At 50.9% G+C, this 27,670-nt stretch overlaps 1 protein-coding gene across 1 annotated transcript in view; it reads left to right on the forward strand.

The window, feature by feature from the left end:
* LOC116949534 (formin-like protein 2) overlaps nt 1-27,670 on the forward strand; it is a 59,837-nt gene that overhangs the window by 22,621 nt on the left and 9,546 nt on the right. The window contains exons 6-25 of the mRNA XM_032966950.2: nt 1,075-1,248; nt 2,513-2,618; nt 3,489-3,565; nt 4,693-4,786; nt 5,192-5,266; nt 8,031-8,141; nt 8,643-8,792; nt 9,112-9,213; nt 9,831-10,086; nt 10,364-10,645; nt 13,655-13,779; nt 14,478-14,704; nt 16,627-16,861; nt 18,221-18,289; nt 19,899-19,979; nt 21,328-21,457; nt 21,730-21,893; nt 23,419-23,520; nt 26,033-26,119; nt 26,959-27,082. Coding sequence (XP_032822841.2) covers nt 1,075-1,248; nt 2,513-2,618; nt 3,489-3,565; nt 4,693-4,786; nt 5,192-5,266; nt 8,031-8,141; nt 8,643-8,792; nt 9,112-9,213; nt 9,831-10,086; nt 10,364-10,645; nt 13,655-13,779; nt 14,478-14,704; nt 16,627-16,861; nt 18,221-18,289; nt 19,899-19,979; nt 21,328-21,457; nt 21,730-21,893; nt 23,419-23,520; nt 26,033-26,119; nt 26,959-27,082 — 2,771 coding nt within the window. The remainder of the gene's footprint in view (nt 1-1,074; nt 1,249-2,512; nt 2,619-3,488; nt 3,566-4,692; nt 4,787-5,191; nt 5,267-8,030; nt 8,142-8,642; nt 8,793-9,111; nt 9,214-9,830; nt 10,087-10,363; nt 10,646-13,654; nt 13,780-14,477; nt 14,705-16,626; nt 16,862-18,220; nt 18,290-19,898; nt 19,980-21,327; nt 21,458-21,729; nt 21,894-23,418; nt 23,521-26,032; nt 26,120-26,958; nt 27,083-27,670) is intronic.

Raw genomic sequence — 27,670 nt, forward strand, 5'->3', positions numbered from 1 at the left:
GTCATCTATAAGACAACCACCGTTGACTTCTCCACCAAGTGATACGCAATTGATCGACCCCAACCGGGATGATTTGAACTCGCGATTTTCTGATCGTGAGCCGCTTGCTCTACCGCTGAGCCACCTGGCTGGATGCACTCCAAACCACGCAGCGCATACGCACAGCATTGCTAAGTACACAACATCTAACCACAGGGTTGCTCTTCTTATTGTGCCTTGCTTCTAAGTTAGCAGCGCTCGCTCTTTTCATTAATCCGTGATTTATCCACTGCTGGATGAAGGGCTGCCCGGACCGTCTCGTTGGCAGGCACGGCCGATTCCACGAGCGGCTTTCATTTCTCCATCTTTGGAGCGATGATCATCAGCTGGCGATGTTGATGATGACATCGACGACTTCAGCTGGTGACATCCTCTTGTGTTCGTTTCCTCTTTCGGCCGATGATATTTATCTTTGCTATTTTAGTCTCCTATGACAAGCGGCATAGATCATAGATCATACATTTTTTTTTCACTTCTCTGCGTTTCTTTGCTGGATCTCCGGGACAAGGCCGAAGTCCACCGCACGGCGTGCTCTGGACGTTCTCTTTGTGCCGTTGCCGTGAACGTGCGCGCATCAGGAGGGAGCGAACGGGCGATGCCTGCACGTAATCGCCAGCCCGTTCGAGGCCTCCAGATGCGCGTCGTCTGTGCGCTCGCATGCTCCACCGTATGCCCGGCCGACGACACCTTTTCTCTCTCTCTCTCATTTTATTCCGTCAGTCGTCGGAATTCTTCCTCTCTCTAATTGACAACGATCACTGCTTCGCATCGGCCCGCGTCATTCTCCCGCTAAGCCCCCCCCCCCCGCCGCGTCCGGGGGGGGCTTAGCGAGGACGCGGCGCAACTTATTGCTTCTACCCCCCCCCCATCCCCGCCACCTTGGCAGGGTACAAGACCGCCGAAGGTAATTTCAGTCGACCATCCGTGCAACCACCATAGGTGTTGAGTCCCCGCGTCTCTTGCGCCGGAGTCTCCCCGCACACGTGTCCCGCCGTTCCTCCCCACCGCCTCTCTCGTCGTTCCAACATTTTGTAGCTACGACGATGCCGCCGCGGCCACCACGGACAGCGGCGCGACGCCGTCGATGGCCGAGAGGCAGAAGTCGCTGGACGGCGCCGTCGACGAGGACGCGGAGCACGAATCCAGCGGCGGCGGCCTCACCTCCGCCGCCAGCAGCGTGTCCCGCGCGGCCAAGCAACTGCTGCTGCGGTACTGCGGTCACCCCGCGGAGAGGCCGCGAGAGCGCTGACACTGGCACCGGGGCTCGGACCCAGTAGGGCGCCTGGCTCGCGTTGTCTCGCCAGAACTGACGTCCGTGTGCTGCGACGTCGGTTAATTATCTCGGGATGCCAAACTGCAACCGGTAGCAAGCCTCTCGCTGCTCGCTGCGGTGGATGAGCCGGGACTGAGTGCGGGTTGCTCACAACGTAGCACGATCTTACGGCGAGGGCCAACGAGGCCTATTTTAGGGCAGTCATCGCTGGCAGTTATTGCTGGTAATTATTTGTTTTTACCCTGAGAAACTTTGGTGTTTTTGTGCGGGCAGTGGCGTAGAGCCGGTGGAGTTCTCAGTCTACGCTGTAGATGATTTGTTGAGAAGTGTACTTTGAAAAACAGTGATTGACCGACAAAGCACATACCTCGGGTTGTTATGTGACCTGTCCCTGATCTGAGCGGATTTATCCACGTTTGTCAGTCATGATTCCTGTCGACAGTTGCCCTAAAATTTCCAATAGCGTATCATAGACTTGAGCGAAGCATACAGAAGACAAATATATCCCCTACATAAGCCGGCACGGCACACGAGGGGGTGGGTGGCCAGCACCTTTGGCTCCAAAATGGTGATGTTTACAGATCGCACCAGGCACTCATTTGAGGCTGAGTCAACCTTTGGGAGGCCCACGTCTGGTTCAAATAATCGTCGCTGTTGACCGTGAGCGGGGTTCGAACTCAGGTTGCTGAGTTTGTGGTGCAGCGCGCTAACCACTACACTACCGCTCCTCACAAGCTCGCGAACACACAGGCACACACAGCTTTACAGAAATGCATGCTTACACATTTGGAGTTTTCATCCACCGTTGCCTCCTGGTGACCAAACAGGAGATGAGAACAATGGGATGTAGCCTTGCATCTGTAAGTTTTTTTTTAAGTTGGGGCCAGGGTTGTAAGTAGCTATCGTGTTTTTGTATTGTTGTTGTAACTTTCTGACCGGCCCCTACTGGACATCTGTGAAAAAGCTCATGGTATTTCACCAAGATAAATAAAAAACAAACTCTTGATTCTGTACCAGGGTGCTGAACATGCGTGACTCCAGTGGCATTAAAGTCACGGTTAAGAATAACAGAGCACCTAGGACGGTGCCGCAGGGAATAAAGTGACGACTCATCACCCCCCCTCCCCCACCACCACCCCCGCCGCCTTTGCACGCGCAACGTGCAGCTTGCTGTGATTGACTTGCAACTCTCACCGCCAGGCACAACACGCTCAACCGCCGGTGGACCTTCCGCAACCAAAAGGCCGTGAGCCAGGATGACGTCCACGTGTGCATCATGTGCCTGCGTGCCATCATGAACTACCAGGCAAGTGCTGGGGCCCACCCCAAGCACAGGTGCTCGCTCCATCACGACATGCACCCCCCTTGCAAAACACTTAAGGGCCCGATTCATAGGTTGGTAAGAACAAATGTTCCACCGAAAAGCAGAAAACACCAAAGCATCACGTGCTGGTGAGAACCGCCTTTTGCGCGAAAGCTTGACTATCCCGTCACATTAGGGGTGGAGTGTCGACGCCGTGGTTCGCTCACTGTGCTACGGACCCAGAGACCCAAGTTTGATTCCTGGCCACGGCTAACGTGAGCGGCGAGCGATGTCTGAACCGGTGTTGGACCCTACCCCTGCAACCATCTTGCATTGGCCATTGGTGTAGAGTACTGGACATGTGTGAAAAAGAGCTTCATAGCTCATCGGATTTCTCCAGGATAAATAAAGCTTCTGAATTCGCGAAGAATGTTCAAGCAAACCCCGTGGCTGAAAGGCATGGGGGAGACATTTATTCAGCGGTGGACTGACAAAACGGCTGACAATTATCACAAAATCTGTCAAATGATGTCAACTGCGTATCTTTTATATGTACAAAAAGTTAATATATATGTTATTCTCCCTGGCCAAATGTGTATGGGGGTGGCTTTCATCTTCGCCGGTAGCTCTGAGACAGTGGTAGGTAAAACAAAACAAAAATCCACATTCGCATTGTGACACTTTCTGGAAAATATGTCCATAGTGTGATTTATTTGAGATACTTTGCTTATTCACAGAGGTCATCTGAATGAGCTGTCAGATCCAACTACCACTGATTATTTATCACCCCCCCCCCCCGCCCCCTAACAATTTGCGCCCAAGTCCCAAAACACGGTCAGCGAGTTGACTGACTTTGTTTTCGTTTATTTGCAGTCTGGCTTCAACCTGGTGATGTCGCACCCAAGCTGTGTCAACGAGATCACGCTGAGCCTCAACAACAGGAGTCCCAGGTGAGGAGCGGACTCGCACCACCGGTGATGTGCTTCGATTTAGTTTTGTTTTTAAAACCCAAAGATAACCTCTTGGCTGCCAAACACAACTCGGCAGCCGGCCACGCGCGTTTGTCCTGCAGCCTTCGTTGGCAGCGGCCGACTGGGAAGAAGAGAAAAAAACGCAACTCACGTAAACAAAAACTTTGCTCTTAAGAGTTTCATATCACCGCATCATGATTGTGTGACAGAAGGCAGACGGCTCGTTTTTCTTTAAGGCCTCACGATGCCGCGCTACTGTCTAGGCTTTATCAGCGCTTGTGCAAGCCATCTGGAATGCTCTTCCGATATTAGGAAACCACTGGGGCTATGCACTTTCAAACTAAATAGAAAAGCCATTTCCATGTAACTGCTTTTTGTGTTTCGTTTGTTGTCTTTCCTCCGCACCTCCAATTAGCAAGGTTGGCTACGTACGACGCGAAAGAAGTTCAACATACGTGCATACATACGTGATCATGCCATGTCGTGGCGTTCTCAACATTTGTTTTAATCTGAACCCACTGCTGCTGACGATGAATTATCACGCGCGATGAAAGTGGTCGCATGTGATACTTCAGCTGTTGTTTGCGTGATGCAACCGAGTCTAACTGCAGCAGCTTAAATCTTGACTTGAAGCTCTCTCTGACTGCAGGAATTCATATTCCTTGGATCTTTCGGTAAAGTCACGTCGATAGGTTCAAAGAAAATAACAAAGAAAATAACAAAAAAAAACTATGACGTTTTGATCGCAACACAAGCTTGTTTTGCGATCGAAACGTCGTAGTTTTTTTGGTAATTCTCTTTGAACCTATCCTCGTGACTTTACCGAAAAACCCGAAGAATATGCAGCAGCTTGCTCTTGCTTCAGCAAAGGCAGACGCCGCTCCCGTCCCAGGCGCGTTGATCTTCCGCGAGCTTCGGCTACGATTCACCCACCCCTCGGTGCAGACTCAAAACGGTTACGCGACCACATTCACAAACCGTAGCCGAGCACTGAAAGAAGCAGTCGCGGAACAACAATCGGTGAACATCGAGAGGCAGCGGCTGGGTGTGCATCAGTCCCCTCGTGCCCCACTCTCTCTGGAGCTGTCGGCGCTGTCACCCCGCAGGACGAAGGCCCTGGTGCTGGAGCTCCTGGCGGCTGTCTGCCTCGTCCTGGGAGGTCACAGCAAGATCCTCGCCGCCTTCAGCAACTTCAAGGAGGTGAAGGAAGCAGCGAGGAGCCTTTGAGAGGCAGGCTGAGGATCGGCGCCCCTGTGGCCGTCTGGAACGCTCTTCCTTCCTATATTAGGAAGCCACCGGAGCTTTGCACTTTTAAATTTAGATCGAAAACTCATTGACTTAGAACTCCGTTTTGTGTGCAGTTTGTTGTCCTTCCCCCGCATCTCGCGTTTTCACGCTTGGCTTCGCACGGTGCCAAGATGTTCAACATACGTACAAACTATTCAACTGCTTTTCATTATGATGATGATCGCGGCAGGCCATGGCTTTTGTACAAACGTACATGCTTCAAGAGCGGTGGATAATAGTGATGATGATTACGATGATGGTGGTGATGACGGTGACGGTGATAATGGCGATGATGACGATTGTGTATTTTCTAAACAGTCGTGTGGAGAGAAGAATCGCTTCGAGAGGCTCATGGAATACTTTGGAACGGAGGACAACAACATTGATTTCATGGTAAAATCTTCGCTGCGAATCTAATAAAAAAAAGTCAATGTCCCATCCCTTCTAATTCATTGACGCTGTATTTTGGCGATAAACATCTCTCTCTCTTTCTCTTTACAGTGAGAGAAAAAAGGTATTTGATCCCCTGCTGATTTTGTACGTTTGCCCACTGACAAAGAAATGATCAGTCTATAATTTTAATGGTAGGTTTATTTGAACAGTGAGAGACAGAATAACAACAATAAAATCCAGAAAAACGCATGTCAAAATGTTATAAATTGATTGGCATTTTAATGAGGGTAATAAGTATTTGAGCCCTCTGCAAAACATGACTTAGTACTTGGTGGCAAAACCCTTGTTGGCAATCACAGAGGTCAGACGTTTCTTGTAGTTGGCCACCAGGTTTGCACACATCTCAGGAGGGATTTTGTCCCACTCCTCTTTGCAGATCTTCTCCAAGTCATTAAGGTTTCGAGGCTGACGTTTGGCAACTCGAACCTTCAGCTCCCTCCACAGATTTTCTATGGGATTAAGGTCTGGAGACTGGCTAGGCCACTCCAGGACCTTAATGTGCTTCGTGTTGAGCCACTCCTTTGTTGCCTTGGCCGTGTGTTTTGGGTCATTGTCATGCTGGAATACTCATCCACGACCCATTTTCAATGCCCTGGCTGAGGGAAGGAGGTTCTCACCCAAGATTTGACGGTACATGGCCCCGTCCATCGTCCCTTTGATGCGGTGAAGTTGTCCTGTCCCCTTAGCAGAAAAACACCCCCAAAGCATAATGTTTCCACCTCATGTTTGACGGTGGGGATGGTGTTCTTGGGGTCATAGGCAGCATTCCTCCTCCTCCAAACACAGCGAGTTGAGTTGATGCCAAAGAGCTCCATTTTGGTCTCATCTGACCACAACACTTTCACCCAGTTATCCTCTGAATCATTCAGATGTTCATTGGCAAACTTCAGACTTGGCATGTATATGTGCTTTCTTGAGCAGGGGGACCTTGCGGGCGCTGCAGGATTTCAGTATTTCACGGCGTAGTGTGAAATCAATTGTTTTCTTGGTGACTATGGTCCCAGCTGCCTTGAAATCATTGACAAGATCCTCCCGTGTAGTTCTGGGCTGATTCCTCACCGTTCTCATGATCATTGGAACTCCACGAGGTAAGATCTTGCATGGAGGCCCAGGCCGAGGGAGAATGACAGTTCTTTTGTGTTTCTTCCATTTGCGAATAATCGCACCAACTGTTGTCACCTTCTCATCAAGCTGCTTGGCAATGGTCTTGTAGCCTATTCCAGCCTTGTGTAGGTCTACAATTTTGTCTCTGACATCCTTGGAGTGCTCTTTGGTCTTGGCCATGGTGGAGAGTTTGGAATCTGATTGATTGATTGCTTCTGTGGACAGGTGTCTTTTATACAGGTAACAAGCTGAGATTAGGAGCACTCCTTTTAAGAGTGTGCTCCTAATCTCAGCTCGTTACCTGTATAAAATACACCTGGGAGCCAGAAATCTTCCTTCAAATACTTATTTCCCTCATTAAAATGAAAATCAATTTATAACATTTTTGACAAGCGTTTTTCTGGATTTTATTGTTGTTATTCTGTCTCTCACTGTTCAAATAAACCTACCATTAAAATTATAGACTGATCATTTCTTTGTCAGTGGGCAAACGTACAAAATCAGCAGGGGATCAAATACTTTTTTCCCTCACTGTATATGCAATGCCCTTTTTCAAAGACGTCGATGATCATGGCCCTTCTATTCATCTCTGTCCACGATATCTACTCAAGCACTTTGCATCGAATACGCCTGCCAGTCGCATCCGTTCGCTCACAATTGCTACGTATACAAAATCGTTGTCTTCCCAGGCTTCTTGTACCGAGAACATTCCCGGTCAAAGCATTTCTATTCAGCTGCTTGCGAGCGCACGGAGTTCCCTCGCCAGCAACGTCCGCTAATCCGGCAGCGTCCGTTTAACGCGGCTGACTCGGCCGACGAGACCCGGCAGGTTGTGACCACCTCAGTGATTTTTGCTCGCTTGAACAAAATGCCGGGGTGACGGCATCGGTGTGGAAGGCCAACAGGCAGACGGATTGAGCCCTCCCCTGTACCTCTACGGCGCCACGGTGGGGAAATGTTAACTACCTTGGCCTTGTACACAGGGGGACATGGGTTCGATCCCGACCCTGACGCTTGTATATTTGGAGTTTGCATGCTCTCCCCGTGATTACGTGGATTTTTCTACGGGTCCTCCGGATTTTTGCCTCCACACTCAGAATCAACATCCACGCGTCTAGAGCAGTGGTTCTTAATATTTACTGCAGCCTTGCTCACCTTTGGTTCTCAATCGTAATTTGTTTTATCATGTTAGTAAATACATAGAGGATTTGATGAAACAACGTGGTTGCACTTACGTATCAGCGCATAATTTGTGTGTTCGATGATGACCCTTCTAAAAATATCTGGCCATGTATCGCACCTCCAGAAAGGGCATCTCGCATCTCCAGGGGATGCATGCACCCCAGGTTAAGAACCACTGGTTTAGAGTATTTGGCTCATATAAATTCCACGCGATAAGCCAATTCGTTGCGCTATCATTTGCGTGATTCTGAAAAAAACAGCTACGTAGCTCAGCGGGCAATACCTGTGTAAAAAAACCAAAATAGTTGGCAGTTTAAAATAGTTTATACGTGGGGACACACACCGGAGTGCTGCTGTGTGTGCGCGCCCGCGTTTTAGTGTGCGAGTGATGGATGGTGCCTCCTCCTCCTGCCGCCAGGTGGCCTGCATGCAGTTCATCAACATCGTGGTGCACTCCGTGGAGGACATGAACCTGCGCGTCCACCTGCAGTACGAGTTCACCGAGCTGGGCCTGGACGGCGTCCTCGAGGCAGGTCTAGTGGACACCCGTGAAAAAGAAAGATGTGTAGCTCATCGGATTCCTCCAGTATGAAGACATAAATATTATGATTCTCATTTTGAGGTTTCCCGCGGGCGTGACCCCTCGACCTCCCCCGCCGCCCACCCTCCAAGCTGCTCGTCGCTGTGAACAACATTGAACACGTCGAGAGCCTCACCGTCTTATGCGCCATGGTTGCGAGATGTTAACTACCTCGCCTGGTATACAGGAGGTCGCGGATTCGATCTTAACCCCTGTATATTTGGAGTTTCTGTGTTCTCTCCGTGGATTTTTCTCTGGGTCCTCCGGTTTGTTCCTCCACATTTAGACTCAACATCGACGCCTTCAGAGTATTTGGCTGCTCTCAATTTAGAATTTAGTTGAACGCGGCCGTTTCCCCCGGGCGTGGACCGGATGTCGCACGGCGCTCACGATCGCCGCGTGTCGCACCGAGCTCACGATCGCCGCGTGTGCCCGGCGTGCACCCCGCAGAGCCTGAAGGAGACGGAGAGCGAGCGGCTGCTGATGCAGATCCAAGCGTACCTGGACAACGTGTTCGACGTGGGCGCCCTGCTGGAGGACGCCGAGACACGCACCGCCGCCCTGGAGCACGTGGACAGCCTGGAGGACCAGATCGCCAGCGTACGCCACGCTCAGTTGTTCACCTGCCGTTCGCCTGCCGTTCGCCCGCCGTTCACTCGCCGTTCACTCGCCATTCACCTGCCGCTTGCCTGCCGTTCACTCGCCGTTCACTCGCCGTTCACCTGCCGCTCGCCCGCTGTTCACTCGCCGTTCACTCGCCGTTTACCTGCCGTTCACCCATCGTTCACTCGCCCTTCACTCGCCACTCACCCATCATTCACTCGCCGTTCACTCGCCATTCTCCCCACCGGGTGTACCGCAGCGAGGATCCGACCGACTGAGCCCCCCCCCCCCCGCCATTGTGACGTTTGCGCCGCAGGTGACGCGGCACATGGAGGAGAAGGAGCTCGAGGCTATGGCCAGGATAGCAGAGCTGGAGAAACAGCTGATGCACGGTGCCAGCGCGCTCAATAGCATCGAGGTGAGCCAAAATACGGCGCCCGCCTCGGCTCGCGGCGATGGTGATGGCTAACAGCGGCAGCGCCTTCGTGAATCTGCTGCCGTACGAGGGCCTCCCCATCCTGCCTTTGTGGCCCCTGTATCTGTGTTGGACCAAGTTTCACCACGTTGAAGGGTGCGAGTCGGTGAAGGCGGCTGGCACAACTGTAGGGGAATAGAAGTAATGTACAGCTGTTGATTTTGCTGCATCGCCCTCTCCTACCCACCACGTAGCCCCGCAGGCCTATGACAGGCTGTTAGTGGTGATTGCCCATCCAGGCACCTTCAAGGCTCAAGCCTGCTTAGATTGCGAGTTGTTATTAGATCGGGTGCATAGGTCTCACTCTATGCCCAATTTTGTGATATGCATAAATCCACCCCTTTAGGTATTAGGAAAAGGTGCAACTCGTTTCGAAAGTACTTTTGAATTCCCCCGATGAATACGGTTGGCTACGTACGGTGCTAAAGAAGTTCAACGTACGTTCATATCATTTCATGATGATCTCCCCTGGACAAAGGGTAATCTTAGGCCCTATGTCGTGCGTTGGTTGAAATTTGGAATTTCACTGTGAATGCGTCGGTCGGTCGGTCGGTCGGAAGGGGCTGTACAGGGATGCCAGCAGCCGCATCCATGAGCTGGAGAGCCTCCTGAAAGACACGACCCTGCAGCTGGAGGTGTCGCGAAGCCAGAAGTTGCAGGCCCAGATGGTGGTGGTCCCGGCCACCAGAAACGCAGACGAGAAGTCACTGCCCGCGTCAGACTCAACGGGGGGCATGGGAGGTGGCACCCAGCCGGGACTGCCTCACCTCACCTGCTCTCTGGTGGACCAAGAGCTCTCGAACTCTCACCCAGAAGGTAGTTTTGGGCTCGTGTGCGAGCCCACCATAACGTTCTTCCGTCGTTTTGGCTGCTGATGTAGATGCAGATAAATGACTACACTGCGATCGACCGACTGACAACGGGACGATCGCGATACAATTCCACTTAAGAAATTATAAGATTGTACACCATTGTTTCAATATTGATAGGCATGATTCACGAGATTGCTGCGGGTGATCGTATTGTCCTGCACATCCCCGCTGTGCTGTGGTTTTATTTTCTCTGCTTGAACCCGGTCGGCCATCTGTCGCAGATGAATCACCTCCACGTCCTCAAGGAGGCCCGCATGCTCCTCCATTGTGTCGCCCAGTGGCGCCTCCTCCTGCACCTCCAGCACCACCTCTCCCAGGAGGGTCTGTGGCACCCCCACCGCCACCTCCTCCTCCTCCACCGCCCCCACCTCCTCCATCGGGACAAGGCATTCCTCCACCTCCTCCTCCGCCTCCTCCACCAGGCGGCAGCATTCCCCCTCCGCCGCCGCCGCCGCCTCCACCAGGCGGAGCTCTGCCACAGGGAACAGGCAACGCTGCTGCAGGTCAGAAAATCGCCCCCAACGCCGGCCAATCAGCGCACCCGCGACCTCCGCTCTGTGTACCCGACCTGGAGGGGGGGGGGCACACCTTCAGAAATCACCAATTAGTGATGCGCCGCTTAATCAATTAAAATCGATTCTCACGTTCACCATTTATTTTGTTGTGGAATATTTGCTGGGGGCTACCACCCCCCCCCCCCACCTCCAGTATCAGCCCCGGATAGCTCCAGCTGCTGTGAAGCCCTCTGTACTATAATGGTTGTGTTGTTATTTTTATTCTTTCTGTTCCCAATACACGCGTCGAATCGTGTGCGTGACAGTTGGTTGGATTCAATTCAATTTTGTGTCCGTTGTATGTAATTGGTTCACGTGACTCCTGCAAGGCACTGGAGTTTCTGCATTCACCACATTGTAAAAACAACAAACCAATACCTGGGTTAAACCGTCACTCCAAAATGTAGTGAGTCATCAAGTCAAAAGTCGGTTTGCTGGATCGTTCAGTGATCAAAGTAGGCACAACGCACTTACCACCTTGTCTGCAGGTCTGCAAAATATTTCCAGTAGATAGCAGTACAGCAAGGCGGTTGCTGATCTGCACGTATGACTGTTTCAGTGTTGTGCCTTCGTATCCATGGGTTTCCTCCAGGCACCGTTGTTACCTCCCAAAGAGCCTAGTGCAGAACCCTTTTTAAAAAAGAGTATTCACTCAGTGAAGCCTTGTTGGGTAACTAATATTATTTCAATTGCAGTGTAGTGTCTCTCTTAATGTCCATACATTGTCTGGAAAAATAATAAATGAAGCTAATATGCATATACATTTTGGAGACGTGGTAGTTTCTGGGTTACGCAAGCTATCCATAAATGTATTTCCGTGGCAAGTGTTGGCAGGCTTCACGTTCGTCATCTGGAGACGTGTGGCCGGGAGTCTGAGTAGTTTTGTCCATGTGCCCAGACACTTCACTTGTCGGTACCACCTGAGGCGGCATAGCTCTAGCGAGTTACAATTTCATTATATTGGCAGCAACAGCGAATTACGGGACAACCATTTGAAGCGAGAAGGGTTATCAAGTAATGCACTCCTAATGGCCGGTGGCGAGATGTTAACTACCTCGTCTGGCATGCAGGAGATGATAGGTTCGATCCCGACCCTGACGCCTGTATATTTGGAGTGTGGATGTTATGTTCTCCCCGTGGTCGTGTGGAACTTTCGCCGGTTCCTCCGGTTTTTCCCTCCACGTTTAGAAACATGCATTTGAAGAATTTGACTGCAATGCATTTCCACACGATAAACCACTTCACTATTACTATAAACCACTTAGTCGAGCTATCATTTGTGGCGAGCTTGCTTCTGAAAAACGAGATAGATATAGTTCAGTGGGCCTTACGTAGTAAAATAAAAAAAGTTGTATTCATAATAAAGGTTTTTGGGTTAGATCGCGTTATTTATAAATGTGTCGTAACCCTCCACCACCCGACATGGCCAATCAGCAAAAAAAGTGTCACGTTGACAAAAGACAAATAATTGACTACTTTAGCCCACCGGTGTGTTGAAGAGTGAATCCACAACATTTACAGTTTGAGTACGACGTTTCGCTGGTAATTACATCCAGCATCATCGGGCAATTCGCCAGAATGGTAAAGCCCTCGCTTGCTCCCGGTCTTAAATAGAGCAGCAGGGTGACGTCATCATTTAACTCATTTCAGGTGCAGTGATTTGAGGCGGAGGGGGGGGGGGTATTTTAGTTTAAATCAATCGGTTACGATCAAAATTTTGCTCCATTAGGTGTGACAAATTTCTGCTCCAGCCCATTGACTTATCGATGCCCTTTGATATTAACGGTCACAACAGTAAGACTGAAACAATCACGCTGGCTCCATCCGTGTCCCCCTTGCCGCTTGATCGAGCTGGTGAAGATTAATTGAACTCAGGAGATGGAATAAAGGAGAGCCATACCCACCAATTAGCCGCAACAATGCACCGCACAATTTAAATAATGTCTCCTGCGTAATGAAACACCGACTACCTCCGAAGGAGCCGATGTAGTCACACCTGATACTTACACAGTGACGTTTTTTTTTTGGGCTAATCCGACCCGCTGAAATTATTCATTCTCGAATTGATACCGTCTCATGTCATGAGGGCTAAAGCTCGTCTGTCTAAATACACGCGAGGGATAGGGCACGTTGATTTAGTTTTTGAAGTCAGTTTTTTTTTTCAAAAAAAATCTACACGACTGAATTGTTGATGAACCAAAAGCCGACGGTGACGTTCGGGTCGCGTCACCTGTAGGAAGGGGGCGGCGGGGGTGGATCTGGTGCCAAATAATAAATAAATACATTATATCAACCGTCACCGTTAACGTGGTCGTTAAACGCACTAAAATATAATACCATCGGTTGAACGGTTAGGAAGGAATAACCTTTCTTTTTAAAAAATAATCGTTCGCGTCGTTGTGGAGAATACTAATATCAAAATAAAGAACAAGACAACTTGTCTTCCTGACATTCCCGTCTCTACACGTAAAACTAAAAAAAATAAAAATATATATATTTCACAACCCATCAGCTGCACAGTGAAGTTTCAGCGGCATTGATTCAAACACAAGCCAAGCTATGGACCGGTTTCGACGTACGGTTTTGACGCGTTCTCAGATGAATATCATTCCGCACACATGCGCTCTGCAGAAGGGCCACCGCAGACATTCTTATCCCCCTTCGTAATGTTCTGCTATTAGGCGGCGTCTTTGATTGAGCACATTCTCAGAGGTGGACGCTTCGTGAAGTTCTGGAAAGATTCGTGATGTTGGGCAAAAAAAAGGGCCAAGGAGCAGAAACGTTTCCGTTCTTCTCGACGACTTGCAGTAAAAGGTGGTCCGTTTATTGAAGCGAAAAAGGATCAGACAAGATGACGGAAGATAGGGCCAAACATCTGCCACTTGGCAGACGACTTATAGATCCACCACTCCCATGGCAAGTTCCTTAATTTATATATTATTTTCGCTGCGGTCGCAGGATACAAGATGAAAAAGCCCATCGTCACCAAGATGCGCATGCAGGCCTTCAACTGGGTGGCTCTGCAGAGTAGCCAAGTAGACGGCACCATCTTCCACGAGCTCGAGGACGAGAAGGTGCTCGGGGTGAGTGTGGGCACCCTGCCCCGTCTCTCCCTGCCACGTGTGAGTGTGTGGGCACCATGCCCCGTCTCTCCCTGCCACGTGTGAGTGTGTTGGCACCATGCCCCGTCTCTCCCTGCCCCGTGTGAGTGTGGGCACCCTGCCCCGTCTCTCCCTGCCACGTCTCTCCCTGCCACGTCTGAGTGTGGGCGCCCGACGCCTCGTTCATTCCTTGCCGGTGCCAGGCCGGCAGGGGGCAAGCCAGGGTGGTTATGCGATGAGCGATTCTAACCCCGGCAGGCAGGCTGACTGACGGCCGTGGCCTCAGAGCTCTCGGTGCAAATGGCTTGAAATAAATAAACGCACGCAGACTGCGCTGGCAGTGGGTGCACAAACGAAAAGATCTCGTCAGCTTCCTCGTGTTTTAGTCAATTGCGCTGCTCTCCCCTGAAGGGATGGCATAATGGGCATGACATCATGGATGTAGCCTAATGTGTATTTTTTCTCTGTCCCTAGGCAGTATCAATGACAAAGGTGTAAAGTTTTTTTTGTTTTTATATTTATAAAAGTGCAAAGTGAAACATTCGCAGATGAACATCCGCAGCGGTGAAATTCAAAATTCGCAATTTCCGACGCTAACGAGGCGCCGCCACATTGCAGGCAAAGAGGCGTCAAATTGCCTCCCTCACCACCCCCCCCTCCCCCACGTGGCTCGCTCTCAGGAGCTGAACGTGGGCGAGTTCGAGGAGCTGTTCAAGACGAAGGCGCAGGGTGGCGGCCCGAGCGCGGCGGCCGGCGGCGGCGGCGGCTCGGCCGGCCGCGCCAAGCCCGTGGCCAAGGCCCCCAGCTCAAGCGTCAGCTTCATGGAGGCGAACCGCGCCCGCAACGTGTCTATCACGCTGCGCCGTGCGGGGATGCCCACCGAGGACATCCTCACGGCCATCGAAGGGTAGGGGGGAGGGGGTGTGTGGGGGGTGTCGCCGCACACCGCACACGCGCGCACCTCCGATTCGCACGGTTGGCTACGTACGGCGCGAAAGAAGTTCGACGTATATGTACATACCCACAACCCCCCCCCGCCCCCCCCCCCCAAAGCAGCGCGCTCGCGTTTCGAAAAGTACTGCGCGTTCTGACAACGTAATGGTTGCAGAAGGAATTAACATCATTGCAGTATTTCGATTTAAAGCTCTCGTGACTGCAAGGATTCATCTTCTTTGGTTCTTTCGGTAAAGTCACCACGTAGAATGAGAATAAAATAATAAAATAAAACAATAAAATTCTCACGACGTTTCGGCCACAACACAAGTGGCCTTCTTCAGGTGAAAGGAACAAACCTGTCGGGACGACAGAGCTCTTATTCTCATTCTACGTGACTTTACCGAAAGAACCAAAGAAGATCATTGCAGTGCTGAGAAGCCTGCAATATTGCCCCGACAAAAAATTAAACTACATCTTTTTTTTTTACCCGCAACGAAGTATGTTACCTCAATCCGCCCCCTCCGATTAGCACGGTTGGCTAAGTACATACGTACGCACATACATTTCCACCGTGGGATTAATCCGTGATTAATCCACAGCTGGGTAAAGGCCTCCCCAATCTCTCGTCATCCTAACATGTAACTATCTAGCACCTGTACACGTGCTGATTTCATGTTTTGCGCGGTGGACGTAAGTCAGTAAGTCTGAAGACGTGTTATCGTGCACGCTTATGAGTGCATACATACATACAAACACAAAAGAAAAAGATCCCCCGTATAGCCTTAACAAACTGATGGGGCAAGTGCCGTTTGCGAGCTGCACCTATGAAGGCCGGCACGGTACACGAGGGGGTGGGTGGCCAGCACCACGCCCGACCGCCTTTGTCTCCCCAATGGCGATGTTTTTACACACTGCACCAAGGTCCTCATTTGAGGCTGAGTCGACATAGGGGAGGCCCAGGACTGGTTCAGATAATCGTTACCGGAGTTGGCTGTCAGCAGGAATCGAACTCGGGTCACCAGGTTCGTTAGCACAGCGTGCTCACCGCTACACGACCTCTCCCCACAAACATACATACGCATGTACGCTCACACGGCTACGCACAGTTCGGGACGAGAGAAGGTAACCACCACCTGTGGCAGTTTAGGTCACGTGTGATTGTGTCGTCGTTGTCCTTAAACCCAATTGTCTCCTCGTGCTATGGGTGGAGGATCGATTTTAATCTGTCGCAGGGCGGTGTGAACCAATCCTGTTGGGGATGGCCCACGGAAGCGAATATCGCAGAGCCACCTCTGAGCTCTGAGAAAGTGATCTTAGGTCCACGTGGTGTGGGACAGCACTTTCCAGACGAGAGTCGAATTAAAAGAAAGGCGCTCTAAAAATTGAAAAATATGAGAAGGTATATATATTTGTATTTTTCTGATTGTTCGATGATCCTGCGCTGGCAGTGGTGTGCGAGCACAAACAGCAGCAATGCTAATCACATTGGTTCGCAACACTATCGCCTTGAAAGGAAAACAATTATATTGGGTGACGTTTTGGACGTGAACCTTCTTCTTTGAAGAAGGTTTTTTTTTTAAAGAAATTTAATTTAGGAAAATGCCATTGGTGACCAGGCTGAGAGACATTCAACTCTCTACACTTAAGCGTAGATCACAACCCTAATAACAGATGGTCGCGCTGTACAAACTCCGGATCTCAGCGGTGTCAGCTCAGAACTCTGGTCTCCGAGCCACCCAGCCACCCTCTGGCTCGCGTGTGACTTCTGGTGGATCTTCACAGCACTTCACACAATAGACGCTCTTTCACCCGGCTTCGAATTCCCGCAATCCGGGAAACCTGCCGCACCCTGGAGCGATCGCTCGTTTTTCGGCGTGTGTCCGCGCGACGCAGCTTCGAGGTGTCGCGCCTCTCGCTGGACTTCGTCGAGTGCCTGACGCGGCAGCTGCCCTCGGAGGCGGAGGTGCTGCGCATGCAGCAGTACGAGCGCGACGGGAAGCCGCTGTCCGAGCTGGCCGAGGTGGACCGCTTCATGCTGCGACTGAGCGCCGTGCCGCGCCTGCCGCAGCGGCTCTCCGTGCTCGTGTTCATGGGCAACTTCGAGGAGAGCGTGCAGCGTCTCACGCCGGTGGGGGCCCCCCGGACGGCTTCCACGTCGCGCCCCGCGTGTTCTCGCCGCGACACGATAGGCGGTGCCCCCCCCCCATCCCCCTGTGGGCACTGGCGTGCTTCCTTGCCCCCCCCCTCCCCCCATCCCCCTAGGCCGATGCCACGCTGGCGAGATGTCAACTTCCTCGCCCCACGTGAACAACGCTACATACAACTAAAACGTTCACATTTTTCGTGTGAATTTTAACATTTGTGGTACGGCGGCCGCCACTACCCCCCCCCACCACCCCTAATGAAGCCCACTTGTTGCCACACTCACCCCACCCTAACCCCCCCCCACCTCTGCCCCCCCTCGCCCCCCCTCCTCCTCCTCTGTTCCCCAGATGACGAACAGCACCGTGCAGAGGTCGCGTTTTTGTGCACGTTTTGTATGAGCGTCTTTTGTCACCGCAACGTTTCGATGCTGTAGCCTGTGGACCCCTACCCCCCTCACTCCCCCCCCCCCCCCACTAAAAGTCTGGGGGAGCGATGCCCTACTTGTTGAGATTGCGCTTCCTGATTGAATCATCTCTCGCGATGGCCTCTGAGTCAGTGCCTGCTGGAGTTTTAGTTGAAAATTGGCCTTCGTTTCTACAGTCGCAGTCTTCACAATTCTGCCGTGAAACAATACGGGCATCGTCAGCGGTGTATTGGTTACACAGCGGACACGATCCGCGACGCTCTTCATGTCCCGGGAAGCTTTTCCTACGACTGCGTGGAGGCTGTCTCGACGAGGGGACGCTCCTGGCAAAAAGCCATGACCGGTCGTCGATCCTCGTCGCAACCCGCCGGAGCGGGAGATCGATCGCGCACGGTTAACGCGCGTAGCCGTACGCATCGACTGGCTTACCGTTCTGTGGAAAGTCATCGATGGGTCGTGCCATCGACGAGGGGGGGGGGTGGTAGGGGGGAACCTGGAACCTCACCGTAGGAATGTGCAGGTTACATGATTGGCACGGGAGAACCGATGGATAATTGGCACCGCACCGTGCATGTGTTGAATGTTCAAATCAAACTTGATTTTAAGCTTTCGTGACTGCAGGAATAACTCTTTGGTTCTTTCGGTAAAGTCACGTAGAAAGAAAATAAATTAAATAATAGAGTACGACGTTTCGATTGCAACACAAGCAACCGTTATCAGGTAGAACTAAATTTGAGAGAGGGACAAAACACAGACACGGAGACACACAGACAGACGCACAAGCAGAGAGAGAGAGACAACACAGACACACACAGAGAGACACACAACATAGACACAGATCAGTTGAGGAATCTGTTCGCTTGCTTTTACGGATTTTTTTTTATGAATTGGTTATTCATTGTAGTTTTTTTCTTCCAGCAAGTGAATTCCATCATTGCCGCGTCGCGCTCCCTCAAGTCGTCACTGAAGTTGAAAAAGATTTTAGAGGTACGTAGTTTTATGTCACATGCACAAGTACGCATTTGTCTGTGTGTGTATATGTGTGTGTGTATATATATGTGTGTGTGGGGAGCGGTAGTGTAGCGGTTGCTGGGCTACCAACCCGGCTACTTGACTTCGATTCCCGCTCACGGCCAACACCGGTTGACGATTATCTGAACCAGTATTGGGCCTCCCCTAGGTCGACTCAGCCTCAAATGAGTACCGAGCGCTATTACCACTCGGGAGACAAAGGCGGCCGGGCGTGATGCTGGTCACCCACCCTCACGTGTGCCATGCGAGTCTTCATAGGGTGCTCGCTAAAAGCTTTTGCCCCAAAAGTGTGCTAAGATGATATGGGGGATCTTTGTCTTTGCATGTATATGTGTATATGCAACAAACTCACACACACTATTTTATAAACCCAGCGTTTTCGATTTCCATTCCTGACCACATCTAACATCCGTGGTGAGTGATATCTGAAGCTTGACCCTGGGACGACTATAAAACCACTCAGTGTGAAATAAGTACTTAATGTGGTGTGAAATCATGAGCACCGGGGAGATGGCCTGAATATCTGCTCCATAACAGCACTTGCCCCATGAGTCAATGTAGGCTACACGGAGGCATCTATAGTAAGTGTCAACACAAATACTTACATATATAGACGCAATGTATAAATATAAAGTGAAAATTAGATCCAACTTTTATTTGACGTTTGTTTGCCACGAAAAAGGAGCTGCTTTTGTTATTTGATTTAACCCGTGTACGGTTGTTGAAATAGTGACACCCTAGATGTTTGCAGATATACGGCTAAAAGACAAGTCGTGTCGGGTTTACCATGAATGAGAGTAACTGCGGGCAGTCCTGCTCAGGTGTCACGCCGTGCCCATAGCTGTTGAATAAGTGATGACGACGATGATGACGATAACGACGATGATGACGATGATGATCACCATCAAGCGGCTTCTCGCGAGCAGCTCACGTGCGTGTGTGTCTGCGTGCGTGTGTGTCTGCGTGCGTGCGTGTGTGTCTGCGTGCGTGCGTGTGTGTCTGCGTGCGTGCGTGTGTGTCTGCGTGCATGCGTGTGTGTCTGCGTGCGTGCGTGTCTGTGTGTGTGCGTGTCTGCGTGCGTGCGTGCGTGTCTGCGTGTCTGTGTGTGTGTGTTTGTGTGCGTGTGTGTCTGCGTGCGCATGTGTCTGCGTGCGTGTGTGTCTGCGTGCCCGTGTGTCTGCGTGCGTGTGTGTCTGCGTGTCTGTGTGTGTTTGTGTGTGTGTGTGCCTGCGTGCGCATGTGTCTGCGTGCGTGTGTGTCTGTGTGCGTGCGTGCGTGTGGGGAGAGCGGTCGTGTAATGGGTAGCGCGCTACGAACCCGGCGACCCGAATTCGATTCCCGCTCACGGGCAACACCGGTGACGAATATCTGAACCGGTCCTGGGCCTCCCCTAGGTCGACTCAGCATCAATTGAGTACCTGGCGTAGCGGTGTGTAAACATCGCCACTGGTGCTGGCCACCCAACCCCCTCGTGTGCCTCACTGGCCCTTATAGGTGCCGCTCGCTAACAGCTCTTGCCCCACGGGGGCAACTTTGTCTTTGTGTGCGTTGCTCGGATGGACAGATCATCCTGGCGTTTGGGAATTACATGAACAGCAGCAAGCGGGGGGCGGCGTACGGCTTCAAGCTGCAGAGCCTCGACCTGGTGAGCTCCCCCAGCATGGCTCGCCTGACCCCTCCCCACCCCCCGCCACCGCTTCCGCGCATGAGGGACGGCAGAGACGAGAGGCCGGCCGAAGTTGCCGGTGCTCTCGGTGCGGTCCGCTCGTGGACGGGCGTCGTGGCGCGAGATTGTAGAACTTCGTCTTTCTTTTGCTGCCTCCGTTCAAAATCGCGACGGTCCAGGGGGATGCACTCGCAGTGGTGTGTAAGCTCTGAATGATAATTTAAATAATTTAAATAGGATAGAAACAATCTGAACGATAAACTGAACTCTTTTTTAAAAAAATGTTTTACCTGGTAAGGCCCACTGAGCTACGTAGCTCTTTTTCAGAAGCGTCCTGGCTACACATGATAGCTCAACAAAGTGGCTTATCGTGTGGACATTTATAGCAGTCAAATATTTACAGCGGTCAAAAACTCTAAACGCGTGATGTTGATTTTTAATGTGGAGGGTAAAACCGGAGGACCCGGAGCAAAGCATCCACGCGACCACGGGGAGAGACAAGCAAACTCCAAACATAGAGGCGTCAGGGTTGGGATCGAACCCACGGCCTCCTGTATACCAGTCGAAGGTAGTTTTACCGATGCTTGTCAATTCACTGCTGGATGAAGGCCACTCCTACGTCGTGGTCAGCAAGAGGTGTTGTTTGAACGTATGTCACCACGCTGGTGAGCGTGAGTTGGTGAAAGTGGTGATGGCAGGGGAAGAGGGGGGGGGGGAGATTGGGCAGGTTGGGTTTGGATATCACTTTCCACCGGTGTTAGCTAACGGAGCACATGCACAGCGGTCCGTGCACCGCACTTGTGAACCTGACCATCCAAAATCGATTCCTGGCTATGGCTAACGTCAATGGTGAAGTTATATCTGATCCTGTCCCAGGGTTTCACCTCCACGCAACCCAAACAAACCCCGTGACCAACACACCTTGGGGAGGCATTCATCCAAGTAGTGGATTCACAAAGCAGCTGTACATTAGTCATTGGCAGCATTATAACATTAGTCATTGGCAGCATTATAACATTAGTCATTGGCAGCATTATAACATTAGTCATTGGCAGCATTATAACATTAGTCATTGGCAGCATTATAACATTAGTCATTGGCAGCATTATAGCATTAGTCATTGGCAGCATTGCTCATTGTTATAACGGCCCTGATTTACGCTCTGCGTTCTGAACAAGGGCCAATTTACCAACAAGTTCGCTTCCCGTGTGTTTTGCTGTTGCCGAATAAATCTTTCTATCTTGGAGGGAGGCATTCATGCAGCAGTCGATTGACCTTGGCTGATGATGATGATGATGACGACGGTGGCGAAATGTTTCTCCGGCAGCTGCACGAGACGAAGTCGATGGACCGGAAGCAAACGCTCCTGCATTACCTAGCGTCGGTCATCCACAGCAAGTACCCGGAGGCGGGCAACTTCCACGCGGAGCTGCAGTTCCTGGACAAAGCAGCTGCAGGTCTTGCGCGCCCACCGATCACGGGAATGAGCCCTCGGTGCCAATCCGCTCCGTCCGCCGGGAGCCGGGGGCTCGGCCTCGCACATTTTGGCCGGCAATCCGTATTTTAAGTCCGTCGACTTGGGTGAAAGTCTGTTAATTATTCAAAAAGAAATTAAAAGCTGTTAATTTTTTTTTAAAAGAGGCATTAATATAGATTAAACGGCGCACGACGACGCGAGCGCTTACAAATGAGTTGCGTTGTTGTTTCTGGCGTGCGTGCGACCTTCCAGTGTCCTTGGACAGCGTACTGTCGGACGTTAAGGAGTTGCAGCGGGGCATGGAGCTGAGCCATAAGGAGCTCGCCTCTCTGCCTGACAACGCCACCTTGCAGGACTTCCTGGCTCACAACAAGGACAAGCTGGAGCAGCTTCAGGGCGATGCCATCACTGCTCAGGTACCTGGAGAGATCACCGGACACGCAGAGATACAAATGACTAAGGCACCCGTATAGCCTCCGCAGCTAGCAGCGAGTGCTGCTAGCTGATTCCTCTTGGGGCCTGCATGACACACGACCTGGTAGCTCCACACCCGGTCACATTTGCCTCCCCGTTGCTGATGTTTACAGATGGCGCCAGGTACTCATTTTGAGGCTGAGCCGACTTAGAGGAGGCCCAGTACCCATTCTGATATGATTCGCCACTGATGTTAGCAAGTTTGCCAGGAGTCGAACTTGTGTGTTCGGGTTCGGAGGGCAGTGCGTTAACCCATTTCACATCTTTCGGTTGTGAGTCCTATGCTCAGTGCAAGCCTGCCATGTCATCCTGTATGCATAATGAGCGAGGGCACGGTCCGTTATTGAACTGCTCATATATCTGATGAATAACAGATTTTTTGGGGGGTTCGGCCACAGATTGATCGGACAAAATGTGTGTTGTTAAGACCCTCCACCACCCGACACAACCAAACGAATTGTCACGTGTACCAGTGGGTTTTATTGAAATATATATTTACCATTAATAATTTGTTTGGCCATGTCAGATGGTGGGGGGTTGTATCGACACAAATTTGGTCAGATCATCACGTGACCTAAAACACAAAATCAATTAAACTGATGATTTCATAATCAGATCCTTGATTTATGCTGTAAGAGGAATCCGATGAGCTATGAAGCTCTTTTTCACAGATGTCCAGTAGGGGCACGGGGTCAGAAATTTACAACAACAGACAATACAAAACAATAAAAGTGCAAAGGTAAGAAAATCACTCAAAAAGTCAGAAGAACAATCTGGAACTACTGCTGCTGCTGCTGTTGCGGCAGTGGGGCACAAGCACAATTAACGAGAAAAAAAACACACGCCCGTCGGCAAAATCTTCCATAGAAATAAATAAACATACGTATGATGTCATTAGACCTCCTTTGCCAGTACCAAAATGTAATAATAGGGTTTTTCCCCTTTTGTCTGGCAACAAAACTGAAACCTTTTTACAAGGATTCATGTCTGCATTAACCACAATAACTGCAGTCAAAATGCTAATATATGATAATATATGCATATATCATTATTGTATGTTTTTTGTTTGCATTTTGACTGCAGGTATTGTGGTTAATGCAGACATGAATCCTCGTTAAAAGGTTTCAGTTTTGTTGCCAGAAAAAATAGGAAAACCCCTATTATTATACGTATGATGGGCAACGTTTCAGGCAATGCCCCCCCCCGTCTTTACAGCGCACAATGAAGGCCAGAGAAGGTAGAGCGATAAAAAAATAAGGCAATTATGACTCAAATATCGGCCCGCGAAAACCAACGCATCACCTTCACGCCGTATAGCGTTTTCATGTCGGCGTCAATAACGTCCAATGCCACTTTGCCGGAAGAGTGATAGTTGCGTGCATGTGTGTGTGTGTGAGAGAGAGGCACTCTCCCAGCTATGAAGGCGCGATTGACTCTCGCGACGTTTTGCACGGCGCGTGTCTGCAGGAGGCGTACACGAGTGTGGTGCAATATTACGGGGAGACCACCAAGAGCATGCCTCCCTCCACCTTCTTCCCCTTCTTCGTCAGGTTTACCGCCGCGTACAAGGTGAGGCGTGGTGCCGCGGCTGCCAAGGCGACGCGGCGGTGCAAATGTCTCAAATCACCACTCCCCCACCCCCAACTCCCACCCATCCCTCTCGCTACTCCCACCACCTCTGTTCGCACGGCAGTATAAATGGATGCACCGCAGTCGAGTCGAGCGGCAGAGGTCGCGTGTGGTGGGCTAAAGAGTGGGTTTACTCCCACGTATTACCGGACGCCTGGCCACCTTGGAAGAGTAGAACCAACGCAACACTCTGTAGATGGATCTTGCGGGAGGCCCTCCTGCCACCTGTGGCGTGAGCACGTCACTGCCGGCGCTGCGCCAACTGAGACACCCGCGCCGCCGCCGGTCTCGTGGCGCGATGCTCTGCCGTTCGTCCGGGGCGCCGCAGCGCCCAACGCGCGGTTTTGGTGGCACGGCTCAGCCGCAGGGCCGGCGGTGGCTTTGGCGCGGACGCTCCCAGCGTGCGTGCGGGCGAGCGTGCCCGTTGCGGTGACGATGATTCCTCGTGTCTTTTTTTTCTTCTGCGCGGGCGTCGTCGCCGCGTTTTCTCCCGGCCACGCTCCGACGCGTGGCCGTGCGTTCGCTTTGCTTCTGTTGTTGTTGTTGTTGTCGAACTTACCGCGGTGTGGCCCACGTGGCTTGTGGTCAGCGCGCAGTTCAGGGAGCCTCGATCGCACAAACGGGGCTATTCCAGTGGGAGATGTCCATCGAAGCGCACCCATTGCAGCATTTTCTTAAGAAATGCTTTTTGAGCTTGGTTTATTGTGCTTCCTCCAATTAGCACGGATGGCTGCGAAAGAAGTTCAGCAAACATGCGTACTAGGAGACAACGATGGGCTGTGTTCGAAGCACACACGGCAGGTGCGGCTCTTTCTTCCAAAGATGGAAAATTAAAAAGTGCCCTTTTTGTGACAGTGTGAAATAGTGAGACGACCTACAAACTCCACACAGAGAGGCACCTGAATCAGTAATTAAACTTTGGGCCTTCTTGCTGTGAGACACAAGTGTTTCCACTCCCGACACCCTGCCGCCATACATCTAGCAAATCCCGATGCCATTCAATTAATTCCCAAATCTAACATACGGTTGCAATATTTTGCCAATTATTCAAATGCCTTACCAAATGAGAGAGACATGGGTACACATGCAGATAACTATGCCTGTATGGTAGCTGTATGATCACAGCTATTCACATCTGTTCCGGCCAAGTGGCACTATGGTAGAGCACACAACTCACAATGCTAAGGTAAGGCACACTGAGCTATATAGCTCTTTTTCAAAAGCGACCTGGCCACAAATGATAGCTCAGCGAAAGTGGCTTATCACGTGGGACTTTATAGCGGCCAAATACTGTAAAATCCATGTTTCTGAATGTGAAGGAAAAAACCGGAGGACCCGGAGAAAAATCCAAATGACCACAGGGAGAGAGAAAATGCAAACTCCAAAGATACAGGCGTCAGGGTCGGGATCGAAGCCACAATCTCCTGCATATGTGCTCGCATCACGTGTGTGGCACGGTAGTTACTTGAGGCTCGCTAGCGGCCGCGGCTGTGTAGAGGTGCCGGCAATGAACAACACCCCCCCCCTTCCCCCAGTGCCGGATGAAGCTAGTGCGGGGCCTGTAGCATGATGTTATGAAGGGGCCCTAAATAATAATGATAAAAACACGTAAATATCAAAATACAAAATGTTTACTTGCATGCTAAAGTTATTGTATTTTTTCATTTGCTATACAACCAGTTAATACGATAAATCGCTAACCTCAAACACCGAGTTGTTCATAAAAGTAGAAGGCTGTATAGTACTATAGTACCAACCATTGGAACCTCCTTTGGCAGTAGCAAAATATGATAATTGTTTTTTTTACCCTTTTATCTGGCAACAAAACTTACCTCGAGCTCTCGTACTCTGATGATGCATTGTCTTTGGCGTCATCTGGTCCAACACCATGTGAGACAAGGAAAGCTGTCTCGGGTGTGGACCAATTAATTTCAAGGACAGTGCCACATACATTATCAGAGTTATGTTTTTTGTTTGCATTCCGACCGCAGGTATTGTGGTCAATGCAAACATGACTCCTTGTAACAAAAAAAGGTGTCACTTTTATTTGCCAGATAAAAGGGTAAAAAAACAATTATCAGTACTATAGTAATAGAGTAAGTGCAGAATCACTGAACCGGAATTGATAGCTTGAAAGCATTTAGCATGGGGCCCTTGAAAGTGCGGGGCCCGTAGCTACTACATATGTAGTAGCTACATATGTAGTAGCTAATACAAATGTAGTAGCTACTACATATGTAGTAGTAGTAGTAGCTACTACATATGTAGTAGCTACTACTACTAATGTAGTAGCTACTACATATGCAGCTACTTTTGCTCCTAGGATAATCCGATACTGCCCCCCCCCCCCCGCCACAGCGCGGAAGGCCAGACTAAGCTAAGCTGTGACGTGACATCGGGGGGGGGGGGGTCATTGCCGCGTCTCTGACGGTGGCGCCGCGCTCTCTTTCAGAAAGCAGAGCAGGACAACGAGGCCCGGGAGAAGCTCGAGAGGATGACCAAGAAAGAGGAGCCCACGGACAACCAAGAGGAGGCGAAGGTACCGTCGGCAGTGCGCCTCTCTTCTTGGGGGACGTTGACAGGGCAATCCGCAGGGCAGGGCCACTCTCTGTCTCTCTCGAGAGAGAGAGAGACAGAGAGACAGAGAGACAGAGAGACAGAGAGACAGAGAGACATGGCTCAGTGTCAGCCCCTCACGGTTCAATTCTGCCGCCGCAATTTGGCGGCAAAAATAATGGGCATTTTTGGCACTCAACTTTAATATTAATAATTCACAGTCCACCTTTATCAATCCACTGGCGGTCGAAGATATCCCCATGCTCTGTCGGTCATGGTGATTGTTTCACTATACCTCACCATGCCGATCAGTGCCAGTGTTTGGTGAAGAGGGAGGCCTGAGATCTGTTCATATTTCACTGATGTCAACTGATGATCAAGTTCATATAGCGGTGCGCTCGCCGCTACGCCACCAGTTCCCCATTATTGGACATTATTGACGTTATTTTTTGTATGCACTGCCATGTAACAGTGAAGTTAATCTATTGTCAACACCTGGCATGGCTGCTCACAAAAATTCCCGCCCGACGTACCTGGGGCCTCGCACGCCGGAGCTGAAATTGCAAGGACTGTCGCTCACTACCTTAGGAGTGCTTTTTGTGTTTAGCTTGTTGTCCTTCCCCCCTCACACTCCGATTAGCACGGTTGGCTAACGTACGGTGCGAACAAAGTTCAACACACACACACACAACTCGCAGTTTCATTTTATTTTCGTCGTCTTTAGTTGACGCCTAAAAGCCACGTTAAACGCACCCGAAAGTAAACGCCTAAAACCAGAGTTGGGGGATCGTGACTTTGGGCGTCTGATATGCGCGGCTCCAGCCGGAGAGCGTTACTGCCAAGAAACCTCAGATGGACCTGATGGCCGAGCTGAAACGGAGGCAGCAGGCGAAGGAGCGTATCGTCTACGAAGGCAAGGACGGCGCCATCGAGGACATCATCACAGGTGCCCCCTCCCCCGTTGCACCGCTGCCGCAGCACGCCCTCGGCGCACGCACGCACACTCGCACGCAAACACAACTCCCACACCGTGCCGATCTCGTCAAGGAGCATAAACCGTCGTCACGCGAACTTCGGCCGTCCTCGCAGCAGCAGCAGCAGCAGCAGCAGAAACGTTTTTGGTATGGCCATCACACAAAGATGACGGTCACCGCATCGCGCGGCGCTTTTTTTGATGCGCTTCTGTGGCCGTCTGGAACGCTCTTCCGTCTGATGCTAGGAAGCCGCTGGAGCTAAGCTAAATATAGATTGAAAAATGATCCTACGGAACTGATTTTTGTGTTTAGTTCGTCCTTCCCCCGCACCTCTGATTAACACGATTGGGTATGTACGATGCGAAAGCAGTACGTTATACATACAAAGTGGAAGATCTCCTGTATAGCCTTAACAAACTGTTGGGACAAGTGCTGTTAGGCCGGCACAGCACACGAGGGGGTGGCCAGCACCACGCCCGGCCACCTTTGTCTCCCCAGTTATGATGTTTACACATCGCACGAAGTACTCATTTGAGGCTGAGTCGACCTAAAGGAAATCC

The sequence above is a fragment of the Petromyzon marinus genome, chromosome 2 (genome assembly GCF_048934315.1).
Source record: "Petromyzon marinus isolate PM22_M1 ecotype Great Lakes invasive population chromosome 2, UKy_Petmar_22M1.pri1.0, whole genome shotgun sequence".
NCBI lineage: Eukaryota > Metazoa > Chordata > Hyperoartia > Petromyzontiformes > Petromyzontidae > Petromyzon > Petromyzon marinus.